Raw genomic sequence first — 18,601 nt, forward strand, 5'->3', positions numbered from 1 at the left:
TAGCACACCGCCAATCGTAGAAAACGAACGTAACCGATGAATTACTGTCCCGCTGGAAATTCGAAAAGGAACCGGAAAAAGGAACGAAGAAAAAAAAAAATAAAAGAAACGAAACAAAGGAAAAAAAAAATTAAAATAAAAGGAAACGATAAACCACGGTGTCGCGCGCATGATCCATCCCCCCTTTCCTCACCCCTCGACACGCTCGAAAATCCGCTTTGCCCGTTTCGATTCACGCTCGCGCGCTATACCCAAAGCGCCGGTTTCTTTCCATCTCGATTACCCGGGTACAGGTATTTACAATAATACATACCTACTATCGTAATAATAATTTAGTAGTGGTATTTAAATTACAATAGAGTTTCATTCTTTCTCCCGTCGCAGTTCGTCGCCTCTCTCCTCTGTTTCTTTGTCTCTCTGTTTTTTTACTCTTATTCTCTGTCTTTCTCTCCCTCTCTTTCTATATATATATATATATATGTATATATATATGTATATATATTTATATATATATGTATATACATTTATATATATATGTATATATATATTTTTATATATATATATAGTTTTATGTATACATATATATATATATAATGTTGCACATAACCCAGTACTGGCTTAGTAATCTAGCTGTACAAAACATTATATATCGCTATTCTAGCATCTAGAGATTTGTCCTGTGTGGTTTGATGAATCGTGGTGAAGTTGTTTCTCAACATGCGTCCGGGTCTCGTTTCACGCTCGCCCCTACCCCCTCTTCTTTCTTTCGTTCTCCTCGCGAGAACGCGCACGCGTGCGTATCGTATATGTATATGTATACTCGGCTTTTGCAACGGTGGTTACCGCGGTCGCACTTTATTTTCTTCTTCTGTTTTTTTTTTTTTTTTGCGTTTTCATCGTTTACTCGTAATCGTCGTTAACAATTATTATCGATCGTCGACTCCTCTTCGCGCACGCCCGGGGAAACGGTGGTCGTCGACGATTTTCCTCCTCCACGAATATGTGTATAATATATATACTCCGTCATCGGATTGCGCCCCCTCGTTTGCCTCGCCCTCCTTATTGCGTATTAAGTACATTAAAAAATACCGCGGCTACTTCGCATCAGAATGAACCGGACAAGCTATATTATAAGATAAGTGTGATTCGACGAAGCCAAGTATCCTTTTTTTTCCATTTTGAATTTTATTCGCACGCGCGAACGCGAGAGAAAGGGAGATTGTCGTCCCTCTTCGTTCGGATCGCGCGTTGCGCGACGCATTGGGTATTAATTATTTTTTTTTCTTTCTCGTCGTCGCGATTCGTATATGTATATATATATATATATTTTTTTTTTTTCATTTGGCGCATGGGTAGAATTTTAAGCGTCTAGCGGTGCTGCTGTGCGCATCGATGCAAATTGATCGGCGGCGATGGTTAATTTGGTGTGTCCGCGTAATTCTTTTTTTTTTAATTCGTGTATATACGTGTGTATGTGTGTGTGTGTGTGTGTGTGTGCACGCGCGCGCGCGTGTATCTGTTGCTCGTCACCGACTGCGGATGCGCGCGCGTATGTATATATATGTCGACCGATTTTCGCGGTAAACTCGTCGGGTTAGAGGTACACGTACACAAAAACACGGTTTAGCGACGCGCCGCGCGGATTTCATTCGATCGTTGATAACCACGCGGCGCGAGTCTTTGTCAACGTAAAACACACTGTGGCTCCTCGATCGAGCGGGTTCGATCGAGTCGTCGATACGCGTTAAAATCGATTTTCGAGACGAATACACGGACTCGGCGGTTCTCCTATCCACGCGACAACGTTTTCTCTCGCTCGTTTTCGCTTCGTAGGAAATAGGGAAAAGGGAGGGAGGGAGGCGGTGGTTACATTGACAACGGGTCGGGGGTTTGAGGTGCGTTGTAACGTTATAAATTACTCGACACGACGTGTCGTTTTTTGTTCGTTGCGAAGAGGGATGGTTGGGGTGGGGTGTGTACATGTGTTTCTGTGTCTGTGTGGATCGTGTCGTCAGGATTCGGCCACCGTGTATTCGTGACGTTTCGCTTGAATCACGCGCAATAAAATCAACGCGGAGACCATGGTGCGTTGACGCGTCGGTTCGTCGCCGAGGTTCTCGGCTCAACCCGTTTGGATACATGAAAAACATTCGTGGTACAACGAAACACTTTCTGGTAGTAAACGCTACAACGACGCGCGATTCCCCGAGGCGATCGGGGAATCGTTATATCGACGTCCTTAACAGTCTCCGTCTTCGTGACGGAGACGACGTCTCGCCTACTCTGTTTCTCTCTCGATTCGTCGGAACTAACTAAACGACGCCTGTCGTAGACGCGGCGTATCGACGGACGCCGTCGTGTTTCGGGCGCCCGTCGAGAGTTTCGCGTGTCTCCTCGCCCGCGCGAACACGATGATCGCGTTTAACAAGTTTCACGTCGATTCGCGTCGGAGACTCGAACACGCTTGAGGAACATCGCATATACTCGCTGCTGGATCTCTCGTTATAGCTCGCGTCTCGCTCGCTTCTAACGCGAGCGAGCTAAACGCCGGTGATGTCGTCCTCGAGGCTCCCTGTCGCTCGAAGAAGCCTCTCGTCGACGAGGTTCGCGCGCGGTTAACGCCTCAACCTGGGGACACTGCGTCGCTCGAATTTGTGGATCGGTTTCTGGGACTCGTAGGTACGTGTGTACGGGGGGTGTTTCGGGTGGGAGATCGGGATAACGGTACGTGGATCGGGGAACGGGGAAGGCATTTAGAGTGGTTACTCGATTATTTTATTAAGGGTAATTAAGCTTGACGCCTCGGAGGTAGAGTCCAAGCGTTCGGGCCGGGCTGAGCGTGGGGGGCAGGACGTCACAGTTGCTGGTCCCTGCAGGGTACCCAAATGTTCGGGCCGGACTGCTCGGCGATCACTTCCTTAACTTTCACGTAGATCTCCTCGGGTGTGTCGCCTTGCACCACGGCTGTAACGAAAAGAAACACGTTCGTTAGATTGGGGAATGTTTCACGAAGGTTAGACTCGCGAGAGACGTGACGAAGCAAGATGGAGATAATCTCCGACTCGAGGGGGTAAGCAGAGAAATTGTGACGCGGTTGGTGTACGTATCTCGATCGATTTCAAAAAATTTTTTAAGCCGTACAGTTATCGTTTTCGAAAGAATGAAAAATCAATTTTAAACCGACGGATCGAGTTGCCGAAGATACGTTACCGGTGAAGTATTCCCCGAACTCTTGCTCCATCTTTAATGCTCGTTCGTACGTCTTTTTCGCTTGTTCCTCTGTCATTCTCTTGTTCATTTCCCTGCGAAGGTAAACAATCCGTTGGTTAATCGGCGGATCCGTTCCTCGAGAGATCGAAACGCGGTGGTTTCACTTACATGACCGACTCCACGGATTTCGGTTTGATGAAGATGGCAATGGGATACAGCTGCGCCACTTGTAACCTCTTGATGGCGTTTCCACTCACGTCGAGAATACAGTGTTTACCCTGGAGTCGCGAGTGCTTTTCTCAGTTTTCGATGTTCAGTAGGATTTTTTTGCATCGATGTAGATGTACAGGGTATCGCGATCGGTGAAAATGTAATTTCGAGTAATTGTTATTTCGAGAAATCAGTCGCGTGATAATTACTCGAGATTATATTTCGAGCGATTACGATATACGAGCTACCTTGTATTACGAATATCGTTCGTACCTTTTCGGCGACTTCTCGAACAGACGCCACGGAGGTTCCGTAAAGATTGTCATTGTATTGTCCAGCTTCGATGAACAAGTGGTTTTGAATATCCCTCTCCATCTGTTCCCTCGACGCCACGAAGTGATAATCTCGGCCGTCCACTTCGTATTCTCTTCTACTCCTCGTTGTATCTACGAGAACAGAAGATTGTGCTTTCGATCACGATACTTGAAATTATTGGACAATTGTCGTTCACCAAAAATCGTCCACCCCGTCACCATAAACGTACAGGATATATTTTCGTCGATCAACGCATCGCGGACGGAAAAACACTTTTCACGGGATCGATTTTATATATTTTCAATTTTCACGTGCACTTGATCATTCGATAACAACTCGATTCCAGAATATTTACCTTTTATAATTGACGATGATATCGAGTTCGATATACGCGCGCGAATACGAACCAATTTTGACGTTTATGTGTAATTTCTCCGGAATCGAGCGATACTTGTGAAAATATACGCGTAATTTTCCGTACTTCGTATCGTGAACATCGAGTCTGCAATTTAGACCGATTACGTCGCATCGCGTTCCACTTGTACACTTATTTCTATATGCATTATTTCTAAATACCTATACGCGATCGATCGAAAAGATGTTGCAAAATAAAGAGACGAAATTTCTCCTCGATTCGCTCGATTTCGTTTATAAATATTTTCCCACGATTTATCACCGAGAATATCCCCGAAAAATAACTATCAAGTCGACTTCGGTAGATATTTAATTACGTGTCGTTCTATCGATCGAAATTCTATACCTACACGTATCACGATACCTAATTAATTCGAAAAACGTTGCAAAATATTGATAAAAAGAAAAAAAGTCCTTTCCCACGATGTACCACTTTCAAATCAATCCACGTTGTTCCGTTTCTGAACATTCTCGGACAATTTCCTCGGTACGATCAAGTATGACCAAAGAAAAATAATCATCAACGATAAGTTAACTCGATGCGACGTTCAATTACAATTATCGAACAACGAGAGCTCGACCGTTCCGAATGCCAGGTCGTTGCGTTATCGCGCGCGCGATTAATTCTAATTTAACAGCGTCGAAAGCGTCAGCGAAGAAGTGCACTCAAGTCAGAGATCAGGTGCACTACCCCTCGACTCCGAGTTCGTAAAATCCCGGGCAATTTCGGGATCCGTCCGTAATGCGTCGGGCGACACGTCGTCGAGCGAAACGACGAGCTTGAACGGTTTCACTCACGTGGCACACAGCTGCCGAATTTGTCGGGGAATTCCGAGATGAGGTCGTCGTTGATGCGATCCTTGAGGGGCCCGAGGATAATGACAGGTCGAGTATACTGTATGGTGAGCTGCTGGACTGCCTCGTACGACAGCACGTTTTCTTCGCTGCCTGTAATTTTCGGTATAAGTACACTCGTGTTTCCGCGAGGGCGCGTGTACGGTACCGCGGTTAGAACGTTTACACTCTTTCAACACACGGAAACAAACGCTTCTCTCGATATTACGGGATCTCCACGGTCGTCTCTTTCGGACGAGACACTCGGTAGCTGGCGACAGAGGCTATCCGACGCGCACTTTCTTCTCCTATTGTTCTCGGTAACGCACCGTAAAACAATGTTGCAAATCGGAGATCGAACGTGGAACTTTTTCAATAGGTTTCGTCGAAACGATCGAAAGTTGAATTTTTACGATAAAATGTCTGGTTATAAGTGACCGCGAGAAGGGAGAAGTAAAGGTTTTGGTTCCAATGGAATTTATAAACGATAAAAATAAATTCTATTCTATAATTCGTACGAAATTAGTTTCTTGTCAATTTCGTATCCTTTATTCGAAATAAACATTGCAATGTGTGATACGATATTCAATTGTCGAAGAAAATTATCACCTACAGAATTTTATTTATATTATTCCGTGAAAGTTTTATTGTAATTGTTCTAAAATATCTAGACAATCCCAAATGGAATTATTACAAAATGAAAGTTAACCTTTTGTTTCGATCTCTGATACAAACGATCGTCGAAATACTTTTCTTATTCGAGGATCTGTAACAGTGCTGTCCAACGAAAGTTCCGGAGTTCTGGGACCTTCCCCCACTTCGTCACCGTGTTGGGAACACGGGTGCCGGCGCGTAACTCGTGCGCGCGCATCTCAGAAACGCGCTACGGTACGCGGCGGGAGACGGACCCGCGGAAGGGGCCTTATCCGTGGACAGCACCGATCTACAGGGTGTCCCGCGTAACTAGAATGACTTGTACAGATAAAAAAAAATACATACGAGACTAAAATCGACGGTAACAGCTACGATGAATCCCTGTACAGTTCCAATACTTTCTTTGCAACTGGAGAATATTTGCGGTAAAAAACACGAGGTTCTGTTAAAAGAAAAACCATTCGAGTTTACCTCGTACGTTCCTTTCGTGCCCGAAAACCTTTCGACGAAACAACACGTCCCAATTTCGCGATGCACTCCGTGTAGTATTTTACGCGACTTAGTTGGTCAAATTCGATTGGCTAACCAAGATTGTTTTGATTCTAATCGGTGAATCAAATTAGCCGCGACTATTATTTTGACACCGTGTTGCTTTTGATGCCCGAGAGCCGCGAGTTTGCTCGTAGAGACGGTAGGCGGAGCGACGAATTAGGCGGAGCGGTGGGGATGACTCCTTGGCGACCTTGAGCGGTCAATTGATGTTTCGCAGCGACCGTGGAGGGGGCAGTTGCCCGTGATACGTAGATTCGAACACTGCGTGGCCTCTATGTGTGCCGATTAACCCGTGTCTACCGAGTGTCTCGTTCGAACGAACCGTAATTGTATTACCGTTGACGGAGAATGGATCGAGCGGTCAGTAAATCTCAAAAAAAAAAAAAAAAAAACGGTACTCGATTCGAACGAACGGTGGTATTTTTGGTTAAGAGCTGCGCAGTAAACGCAAACGAATGGTTATGTTCGTGTTCAATTCGGACGAGCCATGATCCATGCTTTAGCACTTGGGAGAATCGAAGCGGGGAAAGGAAAAAGGATTAAGCTCCCTAGAGTCTAGAACTTAGGCGATCGAAGAGTATCAAGGTCGAGGTGGCATTAGTACGTGGCGACTATGCTAATACTTAAAGCCGGAAGGGTTGGCTTTTGTAATCGATACTCGACGCCGCTACGTAGTAAACCAACTTTCGTGTACGACTACCTAAACATCGATTCTTACTATTCCTACGTTTTAACGATTCCCGCTGATTCCATTTGACAATTACACGATGTCCCGTTAAATACCAACTTCTCGATAAACGAACATCATTGGGAAATATAAATCCAAGGCTTATGGATCGTTTCTCATCGCGTTCGTCGATTCTCGAAGCAGGATTTTCCCTCAGCACGATGAACACTCCACGATCGGAATATTACCGACTCGTTGACGTTTCTTTGATAACCGGCTAAATTTCGCTAATTATATTCGACTAATTAACTTCTACCTTGCACCAATCGTAAGCACTCTCTTTAAACAAATTTTCTATCTATATACATGCGGTTTATTACCTCTTCTTGCAGTAAACTTTTATCGTGTACTTACTTCAGATTACATCGAACCGATTATTATATCGTATTTGCCCCGAAGAGGGCCCAAAACCCTAACCTTGAAAAGAAATGTTTAATTTAAGCTACGCTCAGATTCTCAATACTTTTCGTTCGTCCGAATATCGTGGATAATGTCGTTACAATTTCAATTCTTGAATACTTAATAATCGTATTCGAATGCACGTAACGTGGTTCACCGAAACCAAATTCTCGGATTGGTGTTTCACGGTCGGATCTGCTTCGATAAATGATCACACCCTCGAAGAACGTGTTTCTCTATGGAACTCTCGATCGTCCACAGTTCTCGTTCACTTTTTCTTCGATACTGTTCAATATCTCGTATCCACCATCGAACCAAAAAGTTCCTCCGGGTAGAAGCGGGCACGGTTTCTAACGATCTACGGGCAGCCTATCTGGGGGGAGGATTTTCCTCGGAACTCTACGCGGGGGGTGATTAGTGTACAAAGAAACCAAAAAAAAAAAAAACGACAAACAGACAGACAAAGCACGGTGTCGCGACTGTCCCAACTGCGCGAAGCGTATTCGGCGTTTTGTTAATGCTCATGGGTCGAGGTCTGGAGGTGAAGGGGGGGTGTAAAAATCATTAAAAATTAAGAAAAAAAAAAAAATAAAAGAAAAAGAAAACTGAAAACGACGATTAGAGGGTATCGATCGAAACCACGTTCGATTGAGTTAGTTCAGGTTCCTAGTTGGTGTAATTCTGTTGCTCACTCCGGGTCACACACTGACTTTCTTTTTCTTTTTGTTCGTTTTCACTTACTAATCTCTTCATCATTCTCATCATCCTCCTTTTCCAGATAAACTAACGTCAGTTCCTCCATATAAGGCAGTTCAACACGATACAAAATTTCTCTACTCCCTGCGACGCAAGACAAATTCACTTGTTGTGAGTGGAGAACAGATGGAAGAAGCGCGCGTGAATGAAACAGGGGGAATACGAGAATGAACGCGCGCCCCGGACCGGTGACGTTGGATGAAATCGTTTAACGATTGTTAGTCTCGATCGTGCGTAACTTTTTAATGGAGGTTTTGCATACTTTCGTTTACTTTTCTCTTTTTTTTTTTTTCTCCTTTCTCTCTCTTACTTTTATTCGTAATTAGTTCGGATCACGCGCGAGCGTAACTTTTTAATGGAGCATTCTCTTACTTTCGTTTATTTCTTTTTTCCCTTCGTTGCTTTTACTCGTAATTATCACGCAAAGTTGTCAGCGATGTTAAACACTCGAACACGAGTCGTTTGTTTCGTTCCAATACACGTGGGCCAATTTCGGTGCTTCGAATTCGTTTGCTCCGACGAATGAAATTCCCGATGATTATTTAAAAAAAGAAGAGCGGGGGAGGAGAAAAATACGGAGCGCGATACGCGATCGCTCGGGGAAATGAAAATAGATAAAAAAAAAAAAATGAAATTGCAACGAACGTCGATATTCTATTTGCCGTTTGATGGAAAAATCGATCGAATCGAAGCGTTCGACTCCCTCCTCCGCTGTGTAGACTTCGATCGAACAGCGTGCAAAAATAGTTTCACGATTACCACGTTTCTCGTGTCTATGGTCGCGGTATCCTCCGACCTATTCTGAAATTTCGAGTTTTCGAACGGGGAAAAAAAAAACAAAAAAGAAATTTGGCACGCGGTGCACCGAGAGGATCGAATCGATCCTCTCGCGTCGGTTACGTCCCCGTAGGAACGATACTTCTCGTAGTTGGTGGGTTCGTTAATCGGCGAAAGCTGCGGCGCTATTAAAAAATTGACAACGGGTCGCGAGAAAAGGCCCGTGCCCCGAAAATGGATTCGTTTCGCGGCTGGATCGTTGGTTAGATCGCAGCGATGAACGTGTGGTTTGTTAATCGATGCGACCGAGATGAAACGACGAGGAACAGAGGAGAGATGGTTGACGACATAACGGAGAGTGGAAGATGTTGGAAATAGGGAGATTGTCCGGGAGAGAATGAGAAAGAGAGAGAGAAAAAATATAGTGTGAAAATGTGAAGAGAGAGAGAGAGAGAGAGAGAGACGTGATTACCTTCGGTGTTAGTGTCGTCCTGGGTGTAGCACAGCATGAATGCTAAAACATAACAAGTTCAATATTTCAGTATACGTTGCGTACTAATAAGCGGCCGTTAATAATTGCTAGGATTAATTGAAGCATTAAGCACGAACATCTCCTACCGTCGAGGCTAACTCGATTATTCGAAACCAAACCGATGGTCCGTGACGATAGCACGCAGGCTTGTCTGTTAACGATCGGTGGGCGCGTGTGTTTTGTTGATTTTTGCGCGTACACGATTCGATGTTACGGATACGCGATACGGAGTACCGTTGCGCGGTGATAAGTTTCGTTATCCGTGGGATGTTAACGCGCTGGACCGACACCAAGGTCTTTCAACGGAACAACGCTTGCAAGAATTAAACGGAGAACACTTGTAGATGGTTGCGGTAGCGTTAACGTTGCGGGAATAATGAGTAATATTTTTTTATACGACGAAACACCCACGCGAAGACCAAACAAACGACACTTGCGATAACTGTCTCGAGAACACTTACGGACGGAGTAACGCTACCGTTGCTTGAAATATTTTAAAAATATTGTAAATTGAGTTGTTGCAAAATATCGACGCGAAGATCCATGAACAAACACTTGCGATAATTGACTCGAGGACACTTACGGACGAAGTAACGCTACCGTTACTGGAATAACGCGAAATATTTCAAAAATATTGTAAACCGTGTTGTTGCAAAATATCGACGCGAAGATCCGCGAACAAACACTTGCGATAATTGACTCGAGGACACTTACGAAGTAATGCTACCGTTGCTGGAATAACGCGAAATATTTCAAAAATATTGTAACCGGCGTTGTTAAAAATTATTCGAAAATACTCGAAACGTTCTACAACGATGATTCGAAAGCAGAGTGCTCTCAGACCGTCGAAACGCGTAAACTGTTGCGAAAGTCTTCACGGTCCGTTATCGGCGAGAGGCGACGTTTTAGGATAACGATGCTCCCTTAAGAGCAACTTTCGTACTTTGTGTTCTCCTGCAAATAGAGCCGCCATGTACGGGCGCTCTTCAGCGCGGCTTGACTCGAGACTCTTTAAACATGGCATCGAGCAAAGAAGAAACTTCCAAGTACGAATCGCGACGAAAATCGTCCGAGCGGCAGCGCACGATAAACGCTCGCAAGTTTTCCTCGAGGTTACGCGAATCCCGTCTAAACTACGGTCGTGAGTAACGTAAACGGGCAACATCGAAACTTTCGGTCCACCGTGGTGACTATATACACGTGCAGGATCGCTACAAGCTTTCGTGGGAAGCTCTACGTCTACGACGATTCACAGAAAGGGTCCTTTTAAATTCATTTCTGGCCAGTTAGAAAGCGTGTCGAGTGAACGTGTCGCAGCTCGGGGTTGGATCGGTGTTGTTAAAACGCAGGCAAAACGCATGATGCGAACTCACGGGTGCGAGGATGAGAATATTGCAGCGTGCATCGAAGCAAGAGAAGAATGTATCAAAAAGAAAGAAAAAAAAAGAAGAAAAAAAAAAAGAAAAAAAAATTATAATAACGATAAAAGACCTCTCGAGAAGTAGCGACGTTCACAGGGGTCGTTAAATATCGTTCCCTTTCGGTTTTCGGTTCGTTTCCTTTCTTTTCTTTTCTGTTCTCGTTTGAATTTTCAACGATGACAGTAGAATGTATGTGCGCGCTCGCGTGTACGTGTGTCTCTCGTGTGCGTGTGCGGGTACGTGTGTGTGGTTGTGTGTTTCTTTCGTGTCTCGTTTCTTTTGTTGACCAAACTTGGTATACTTACGTGTAGGATCGTTTTCGTTCTCGGGTGTCGTGGGCGACCCTACACAAGCAGGCAAAAACAAAACACATGTCACGTTTTCACATGGTAAAAAACACAAAAGCTCGATCATTGGATAGTTGGGCGTTTTTCCGTCGCACCTGTCACGGATATCTTAAAACGATCTTAAACTCGCAGACGATACGGAGAAGTGATCACCGGTTTTTCTTTTCTTTCTTTCTTTTCATTTTTTTTTTTCTTTTTCATCGCTCCGCGTTCTTTACGTCACCGTTTCGAAACGAAAATACACGCCATCGCTTCGGAACACGGTTCCACCGCGAGGTTCACCTCTATGGTGCCCGCTCGACGAAGTCTCTATACGTTAACGTCGATCGATAACAGGAAGTAAAGACAACGGTACAACGAGGAAGAAAGTAATTCAAACGGCTAAGGGTTACCGAGACACTCCGGTGACATTTCACCGTAGGAAAAATTCATTCCCGGCGAGGTCACCGACTCGACGATCAAACAAGTCGTACATATATATATAATGCATGTATACACTTTCGTATAGAAATAGATCATTGATAATATGGGGGGAGGTTGGTTGCAATACACACGTGAAAAATACTAATTATAAATACGTTCAAACACACGGGTCTAGATATAGTGACTGAGAAATACGACGAGAATAAAAAAAAGAATACCACGTTAAAAAAAAATAAGAAACCACAATAGATATATATGGGTCTGAACATGCACAGAACGTGCAGGATACGAGTGGCCGTGTTTCGAGATACTCACGTTCCTGGTCCGAACCATCCTCGGATTTGTCGTCCTTGCTCTTCATGAACGGGAACTTCCTACTGAACGAGAAGTTCTTCTTTTTCCTGTCCAGCGTCGATTGCTGTAATCGATCGACCGTCCGTTAGGCGAACAATTAGTGCACGAGGAACGATAGAGAAAGGAGGAATATAACCTTCGATGGGACACTGAAACGCGCGTGTCTCGATAAACGAACAAGCGCTGTAGAAAGAACGAAAGAAAAAAAAAAAAAAAGAAAAAAGTTCGTTCCGCGGAGAGATCTCTGTTTTAAATTTCTCTTTTTCTCCACAACTCCGATCACTGTTGGAAAAAGTAGATTAATTCCGATTTCGATTCACGGTCGAATTCAATGTCTCGGAGTACTTTCGGGTGTCTTCCAAGGTCAATGTAAGATTGTTCTTTCTTCGATGGAACTTTACACAAATAACGCGACACCGATGAAACAATTTTCCTTCGACGTAGTCTCGAAGGTCTTCTCAAGGTTATTTTACACTTTCGAACGAAACGTTTTTGTTCCCGTGCAACGATGCAAAGAGTAACAATTTCGATCTAGAACACGTAACACGACCTTACGAGGACTCTGAACATTCGATACGGTAATTAATCATCGACACTTTGAAATCCTCTCCAGAGAACAAATGACGAGGACGAACCCTTTCACTCTCTCTTTCTCTCTCTCTCTAGCGTCCTCTTGTTAGACAGCAGCTGCGTCACCCACCCAAAGACATCCCCCGTACGATTGATAACTGGTCGCGCTCACCTTGTCGAGGATGACCGGCATGTGACCTTGGAACTTGACGGAACGATCCCTGGCGCGTTGCTTCCGTTCCCATCGCCTACGCGAGGGTATTATCCCAAGACCCTCCTCCTCCCCTTGAGGATTCACTCTTCTGGCCTGCCACCATTCATCGTCGCTGGCGTTCGTCACGTGTAGGATTTCACCGTAACGGAATGCCAAACCGCGGCTCGGCAACCCGTCGTCCTTGTTAGGATCGTAGTCGAACAACGCTCTGCGAAGCAAAACGCGAAACGTATTTCCTTTATCGATCACTGAACACCAACGAACACCATTCAACGTTTATAGATCGTCACGATCCGTGCACGACGATCGAAACAAACGATAGAAACGTACGTTTCACGAGCGATGCTTTTTTTACCTGACGTAAAGTGATTTCTTCTGCGAGGTCCTCATGAGGGTGCCTGTCATCATATTCTGCTGGGAGATCTGTTGCTTAAGATCGTGGATCTTAGCCTCGAATCTGTTGTAATCTTCGGGCTTGTACTGTACCACGATCGTCACTGTCTGGCCAGTACCCTGGGGACAAAAATCGAAACTTTCTCATTTAGGGTAGGGATCTCATTTACGGTAGCGGGATCGATTCATCTCGATCGTTGGTCAGTTGGAACAAGCTCGTCGCTGAGATATACGAGTTCGACACTTTCGACGTACACGGTGTTTCGTTTGAATCGACGCAACGAAATATCTCGTGGACGACGTTTACTGGAAAAAAGAAGAAACTGGAGTGCTCTGTGATTTCGAGGGGGGATTCAAACGACATTGTTAGTTTTTCAATCCGTGGTCGTTTATCTCGGGGTAACCCGACTCGTCCATAAATACGTTCTCTTTGAATTTAAATATTCGATTTTTGTAAAGGTATTCATCTCGAGGCTACAATCGCGTTCTTTTCGAAACGGAGTATTTAACTTTCGACGTGTAAATGTATTTGTCTCGGGGGAACGTAGGCTGTCTACAAACACGTTCTATTTAAACTCGAATATTTAATTTCTGACGCTTCGATCTTGAGATTCAAGAACGGTCTACCGACCGCGGCGTGTTCGAATTTAAAGTTTCGATAAAAATACTCGGCGATTGGAGGCGAGGCGAGGCGAGGCGATCGTTTTAAAATACCTTGAGGGCTGCGGCGGCCTCTTCATGAGTGGCTGTCCGAAGATTAATGCCATTGACACTGAGTATTTGATCGCCACGACGTAGCTCACCGCTAAGGTCGGCCGGGCCTCCGGCTAGGATGAAGGAAATGAAAATTCCCTCGCCATCTTCGCCACCGACGATGTTGAAACCCAGACCGGACGAGCCTTTGTTGAGCACGACTGTGCGCACTTCTCTGGAAAAGTAATAAAAAGCGCTGCGTTATTAACACGTTTGCGCGAATTCAAAGTATTCGATTTCGACCCCGCGGCCGTATTAATTGTTAATACTCGTTAAGTTACCCTTAATTCTCGTTCGTCGATCACGTTAATCGACGGTTACATTAATGACTAACGAAAGATTCGGGGGATCGATTTTATAACCTCGCGAAGAGATCGTGTAATTAATTATCTCAAATTTGATACGACTCGTAAAGAATAATCCTGGCTAATACTTAGCGAAATATTCCGTGGAATATCGTTCGATCCTCTCGATGAAAATTTAAAAATATTCGACGCACCGGAGGTATCGGTTATCGGATGAAAAAAAAGCTACAATCTACTTACGCGTACTGCGAAGAGCGCGAATGGTCGAATTACGGAATTACTCCAGGGAGCTTACGATGCTCCGTTTTACGAGAGTTGATACGCACGAAAGATAGTCGTCGAGGATAAAAAAATGATCGAGCAATATTCGATAACGATCCGTCGATTTATGAACTATCGATTAAGAACGCATCCCGGCTCGAGGAGACGAGCCAAAGAAATACGAAATCGTATAAATCATTTTACCGCGTAAACGTTGGGTAGTCTCTCAACGCACTCATAATCGCAATTAGAAGAACAAGATTCTACTTAATCGCGGACGAAAGACGCAAAGTGATTCCAGCCGCTCAGTTGTTCCTCCTCTGCCCCCAAGGGGATAAAGTTTTTTCATTACGGACTTACGTAGTATCGAGTTCTCGAACTATGTCGCCGGTCATTAATTGCTCCATTTCTCATGGTACTTTAATTAAAGTCACTGCACCGGAAAAGACAAGGCGCGCGCGCGCGCGCGCGCGTACACGAGCTAAAATAACTTTAGAGCGCCGCGATCGGTACAACGCTCCGAACCCGTTGTCGTAATTAAATATTTCTAATCAATCTCTAGTGCGCCAATTTAATGTCGTCGTACTTCGATCCCGTCCATTGAACGCTCGCGACTTTCGCGAAGAGAAGTTCCAAGTAAAATTACGGACTTGGTTTATCTCCGAAATATTACCACTTTAATCGCAAAAAGAAAAAAAAAAGATTACGATTCACCATCGCGAATAAAGTAGATATCGTTCACCACGGTTCATACGCCCGATTTAATAACGAAATTTTGCCCGCGTATATTCACGAGGTTCCGTAGTTTTCTACGTGATTATTTCTACGATTCTCCGATATCGACGATTACAATATACGCGCGAATATACACGAATTTTTACAATTTACAATGTTTATTTCGCGATCTCGTCGAACGATCGAACAAAACGCCGGTAAATTCTCCATCGAGATCGAACGCGATCATTTCTCAATTCTCGGGCAATCTCTACACGAGATTCGTTGATTGTTTCGAACGAACAACGTTCGTACATCATTCGAACGCAACAATTTTCTAATTCTCGCACGATCGGATTCGCAGAAACCAAAAAAATTCTCTGGAATCTCGATCGGTCGTTTTCCGCGCGGAATAGCTCGATTTTCCCCGGTTAAAGAACGTTTATGCGTTTTCGCAAGAACGGAAACGGTCGATCGAGGTCATCGAGTTTCATCGAGAGACAAGGAAGTCGTGAATACACGGTCTACCCTGTGCAACGATCGTTTGCTTAACCATTCGTTCCCGTTACGAGTGCACTCGATCCAGAGAAAAGCGTATCGTACAGCGAGCAGGGAAACACGGAATTCCTTCCCGGCGAAACTCGGCGTGCTATGGCAGTTAATCACGAAGTAGCAGAATCGAGTTCCCGTGGGCATTACTCTGTCACGAGATACAATTCTCGCGTCGACGGGGAACACGAAACAATTTGCGAACGGAACCTCGCTTTCCTACCTGCTCGATGCAATGTACGCACGAGGTGGCGTGATTTTAACGACTTTGACGCGAAAGCGTGTTTCGTCGATGTTGCGTGCCCCCACCTCTCACCCTCCCTCTTCACGGATATAAGTAATTTCACCGGTGAAATTGCCTGGCTTGTCCGAACCGATACGAAGTTCGATAATTAGAACGGTACAAAGGACCGGGTATAAATACAGGATATTTACGATGTAAAACGAAAATTGTCCGCAAGGAGTGGAGACAATTTTGTGATAGATCCGATAATGGAGAAATATTCATACGAGATTGACAAATGTATTGTATTTTTCTCGTCGATGATAGATCTGTAACGGATGTACAGCACGTCTTGTATTTACTCGTATTATTTCGGAGATCGAGGTAATTTTGCAACGTAACAATTTCTAGACAATCGTGGGACGGTAGAACGGCGAATAGAATTTTTATTTTATACCAAGCGGACTTGGCTGTAGAAATTCGCCAAGTACGAGTTTTTGGAATTTATCCAAGGTCGAAATTTCTCTGGTTGGACACACTTGTCTAATGTATTTCAGAGTTCTTGTTGCAGAGTACACTGACGTGCAAACGTTCCCGGATAATTACTCGGTTAATCTTGTTACCGGGAAAGAAATGTACCTCGTGAACAAAATAAATGTTTCTCGACCGTACTTTTCTCCTTTCTTCCCGTTATACTTTAATTCTATATTATCCAAGATTCGTCTTAACTTTCACGCTCCGAAGCAAAGCTAGAAAGCTATCTAGTAACTGTCCGGGAACTTTTGCACGCCATCGTTCGCGATGCTGCTGTCGGATAATCCTCCGGAGAACGAGGGGCTCGTCTTTTTTCTCGCGAGTAATATTATTGTACTCGTAGCTGGTTCTTTTAAGGCCGAGCAACGGTTTACAGTTTTCCATATTGTTGCTATTAACTGTATTCAAGTATTCTCGTTCCAAGTTCAATTTCAATTTACACGATAAAGACAGTTTGCGTCTCGTTAACACTTTCGTACAGGCCTTTGATCAAAAGACTCAATTGTGTTACCTCGGTGCGTTCAAAACAGCGCAATTTAACACCGGAACTACGATGAACGTATTATTACTTCTATCAGACGATAAAAGAGCAAATAGATTTACGAGTACCGTTGGTCGTCCATTTTGATAATCGTCCACGAATATTATAGGCAAAGACACCGTTAGTAACCGAGTAATTTTAAAAAGAAATTTAAAACAAGTCCTATCGACGTGTTAGTTCCTTTTGTCAGTTCCAGTGTTAAACATCCATCCGAAGAGTATACTAAATTACGAATAAAAAGATTTTAAAATTCGTCCAGTTCCTTAAACGTGCGCACAATTCGTACAATATATATCTCAAAGATAACGAGTGTCGTTAACAGTTAAAAAAAAAAGTAGAATATTCCATTCCTACTTGGAGGACCCGTTCTGCTCGTCAACGACGAACGCGTTGATATTCGAAAATTCGCGGGAACACTTTCCGCTTTCGTTGACCGATCAACAGGCTCGACGGGGCCTTACGGATCGATTAACCGGTGGATTTCACGATCTCTCGACAATCGACGTCAACGCACGCGTGCACCGCTGCGTCAATCAACCGAGTAACCCTCACAGGCAACGCGAAATTGCGCTTGTCGAGCTTTCTCCGTGAGAGCGGCGAGATTTCCGCAAATATTAACCCGACGCGAGCCGCATCCGTGGATAACGACAACGGAACGCATCCAAACGCCCGAACTCTAGTCGCAGCGAGCGAGCCAGCCCCACGCCCAGGGATTACCGCGTTAATTAAGGCCTTCGTTGAAATTCGACCACTCGAGATTGCATACGGGAATCCCGCCCGGATGCAACGAATCGCGCAATCCAAACGATTCGCGAATACGAACGATCCCCACCGCGAGCAAGCGTACGCGTCTCGAAGATCAACGTTCCTCCTCCTGAAAACGCGCCCCGAAACGAGCCTCGGAACGCGCGAGTTACGCGGAAACGAACACACACGCACACGCGCGCGTGTGTCGAGTCTTACGGTGGCGTCTCGACGCTTCCACAACATTCCGGGGAAACTTCGCAACCCGTTTCGAAACGATTATAAATTACACCGATGGAATTTATCCGCGGTATTGTCACCGGGGAAAATTCCCGAGGAACAATACACCGGTATTACACACGATATTTATCGTGGACAACCACTTACGGAATTTTGTCCCTCTTTCTTGTTCGTGTATCTCGTACGCGATCGGAGGAAACATATTTTTTCTCTCGTGTACGTGGGAATTTATATATCAATTTTTAGTGGAAAGGAGAATAGAAATTTTGGTACGCGAGTGGAGGAAAAAGAAAGAAAAATAGAAACGCTGGTACGCGAGCGGAGAAGAGCGTACCAACGGGTAATTAGCGTTTTGAAACTTAATTCGGAGTTTTCGTTTCATTTTGAAAATGTGAGACGAAGGAACGACGTCGGGTACGAGAAGGGAATGAGAATTGTGCGTTTTACGAGACACGGGAGATTTTTATTAATCGAAGATAGAAGGTTCTTCCTATTTGATGGATTTTCAGTTTTTCGGAGTTTGTCTTGTAAATTTTTCTAGTCTCTGCGAGAGCTGTCTTTGAATAATTTTTGTTCGTTGAACGTGTACGAGTACGTTGGTATTAGATAATGATAAACTTGTACTTTGCAAGTCG

The 18,601-nt window shown here is 44.5% G+C and overlaps 1 protein-coding gene across 18 annotated transcripts in view; it reads right to left on the reverse strand.

Moving 5' to 3' along the window:
• Nucleotides 1-757: 757 nt before the first annotated feature.
• Nucleotides 758-18,601, reverse strand: part of LOC143144991 (disks large 1 tumor suppressor protein-like) — a 796,996-nt gene continuing 779,152 nt past the window's right edge. For 13 of the 18 annotated variants that reach the window (XM_076307933.1, XM_076307928.1, XM_076307927.1 and 10 more), the window contains 12 exons: nucleotides 13,817-14,030; nucleotides 13,065-13,222; nucleotides 12,668-12,917; nucleotides 11,887-11,989; nucleotides 11,107-11,145; nucleotides 9,321-9,362; nucleotides 8,057-8,155; nucleotides 4,948-5,097; nucleotides 3,694-3,866; nucleotides 3,379-3,488; nucleotides 3,211-3,302; nucleotides 758-2,964 (listed from right to left, as the gene is read on the reverse strand). In XM_076307933.1, the coding sequence (XP_076164048.1) occupies nucleotides 2,855-2,964; nucleotides 3,211-3,302; nucleotides 3,379-3,488; nucleotides 3,694-3,866; nucleotides 4,948-5,097; nucleotides 8,057-8,155; nucleotides 9,321-9,362; nucleotides 11,107-11,145; nucleotides 11,887-11,989; nucleotides 12,668-12,917; nucleotides 13,065-13,222; nucleotides 13,817-14,030 (1,540 nt within the window). In that variant the 3' untranslated portion in view covers nucleotides 758-2,854. The remainder of the gene's footprint in view (nucleotides 2,965-3,210; nucleotides 3,303-3,378; nucleotides 3,489-3,693; nucleotides 3,867-4,947; nucleotides 5,098-8,056; nucleotides 8,156-9,320; nucleotides 9,363-11,106; nucleotides 11,146-11,886; nucleotides 11,990-12,667; nucleotides 12,918-13,064; nucleotides 13,223-13,816; nucleotides 14,031-18,601) is intronic. The other 5 variants (XM_076307925.1, XM_076307930.1, XM_076307931.1 and 2 more) reach the window with 5 other exon arrangements.

The sequence above is a fragment of the Ptiloglossa arizonensis genome, chromosome 3, assembly GCF_051014685.1.
Source record: "Ptiloglossa arizonensis isolate GNS036 chromosome 3, iyPtiAriz1_principal, whole genome shotgun sequence".
In the NCBI taxonomy this organism is placed as follows: Eukaryota; Metazoa; Arthropoda; class Insecta; order Hymenoptera; family Colletidae; genus Ptiloglossa; species Ptiloglossa arizonensis.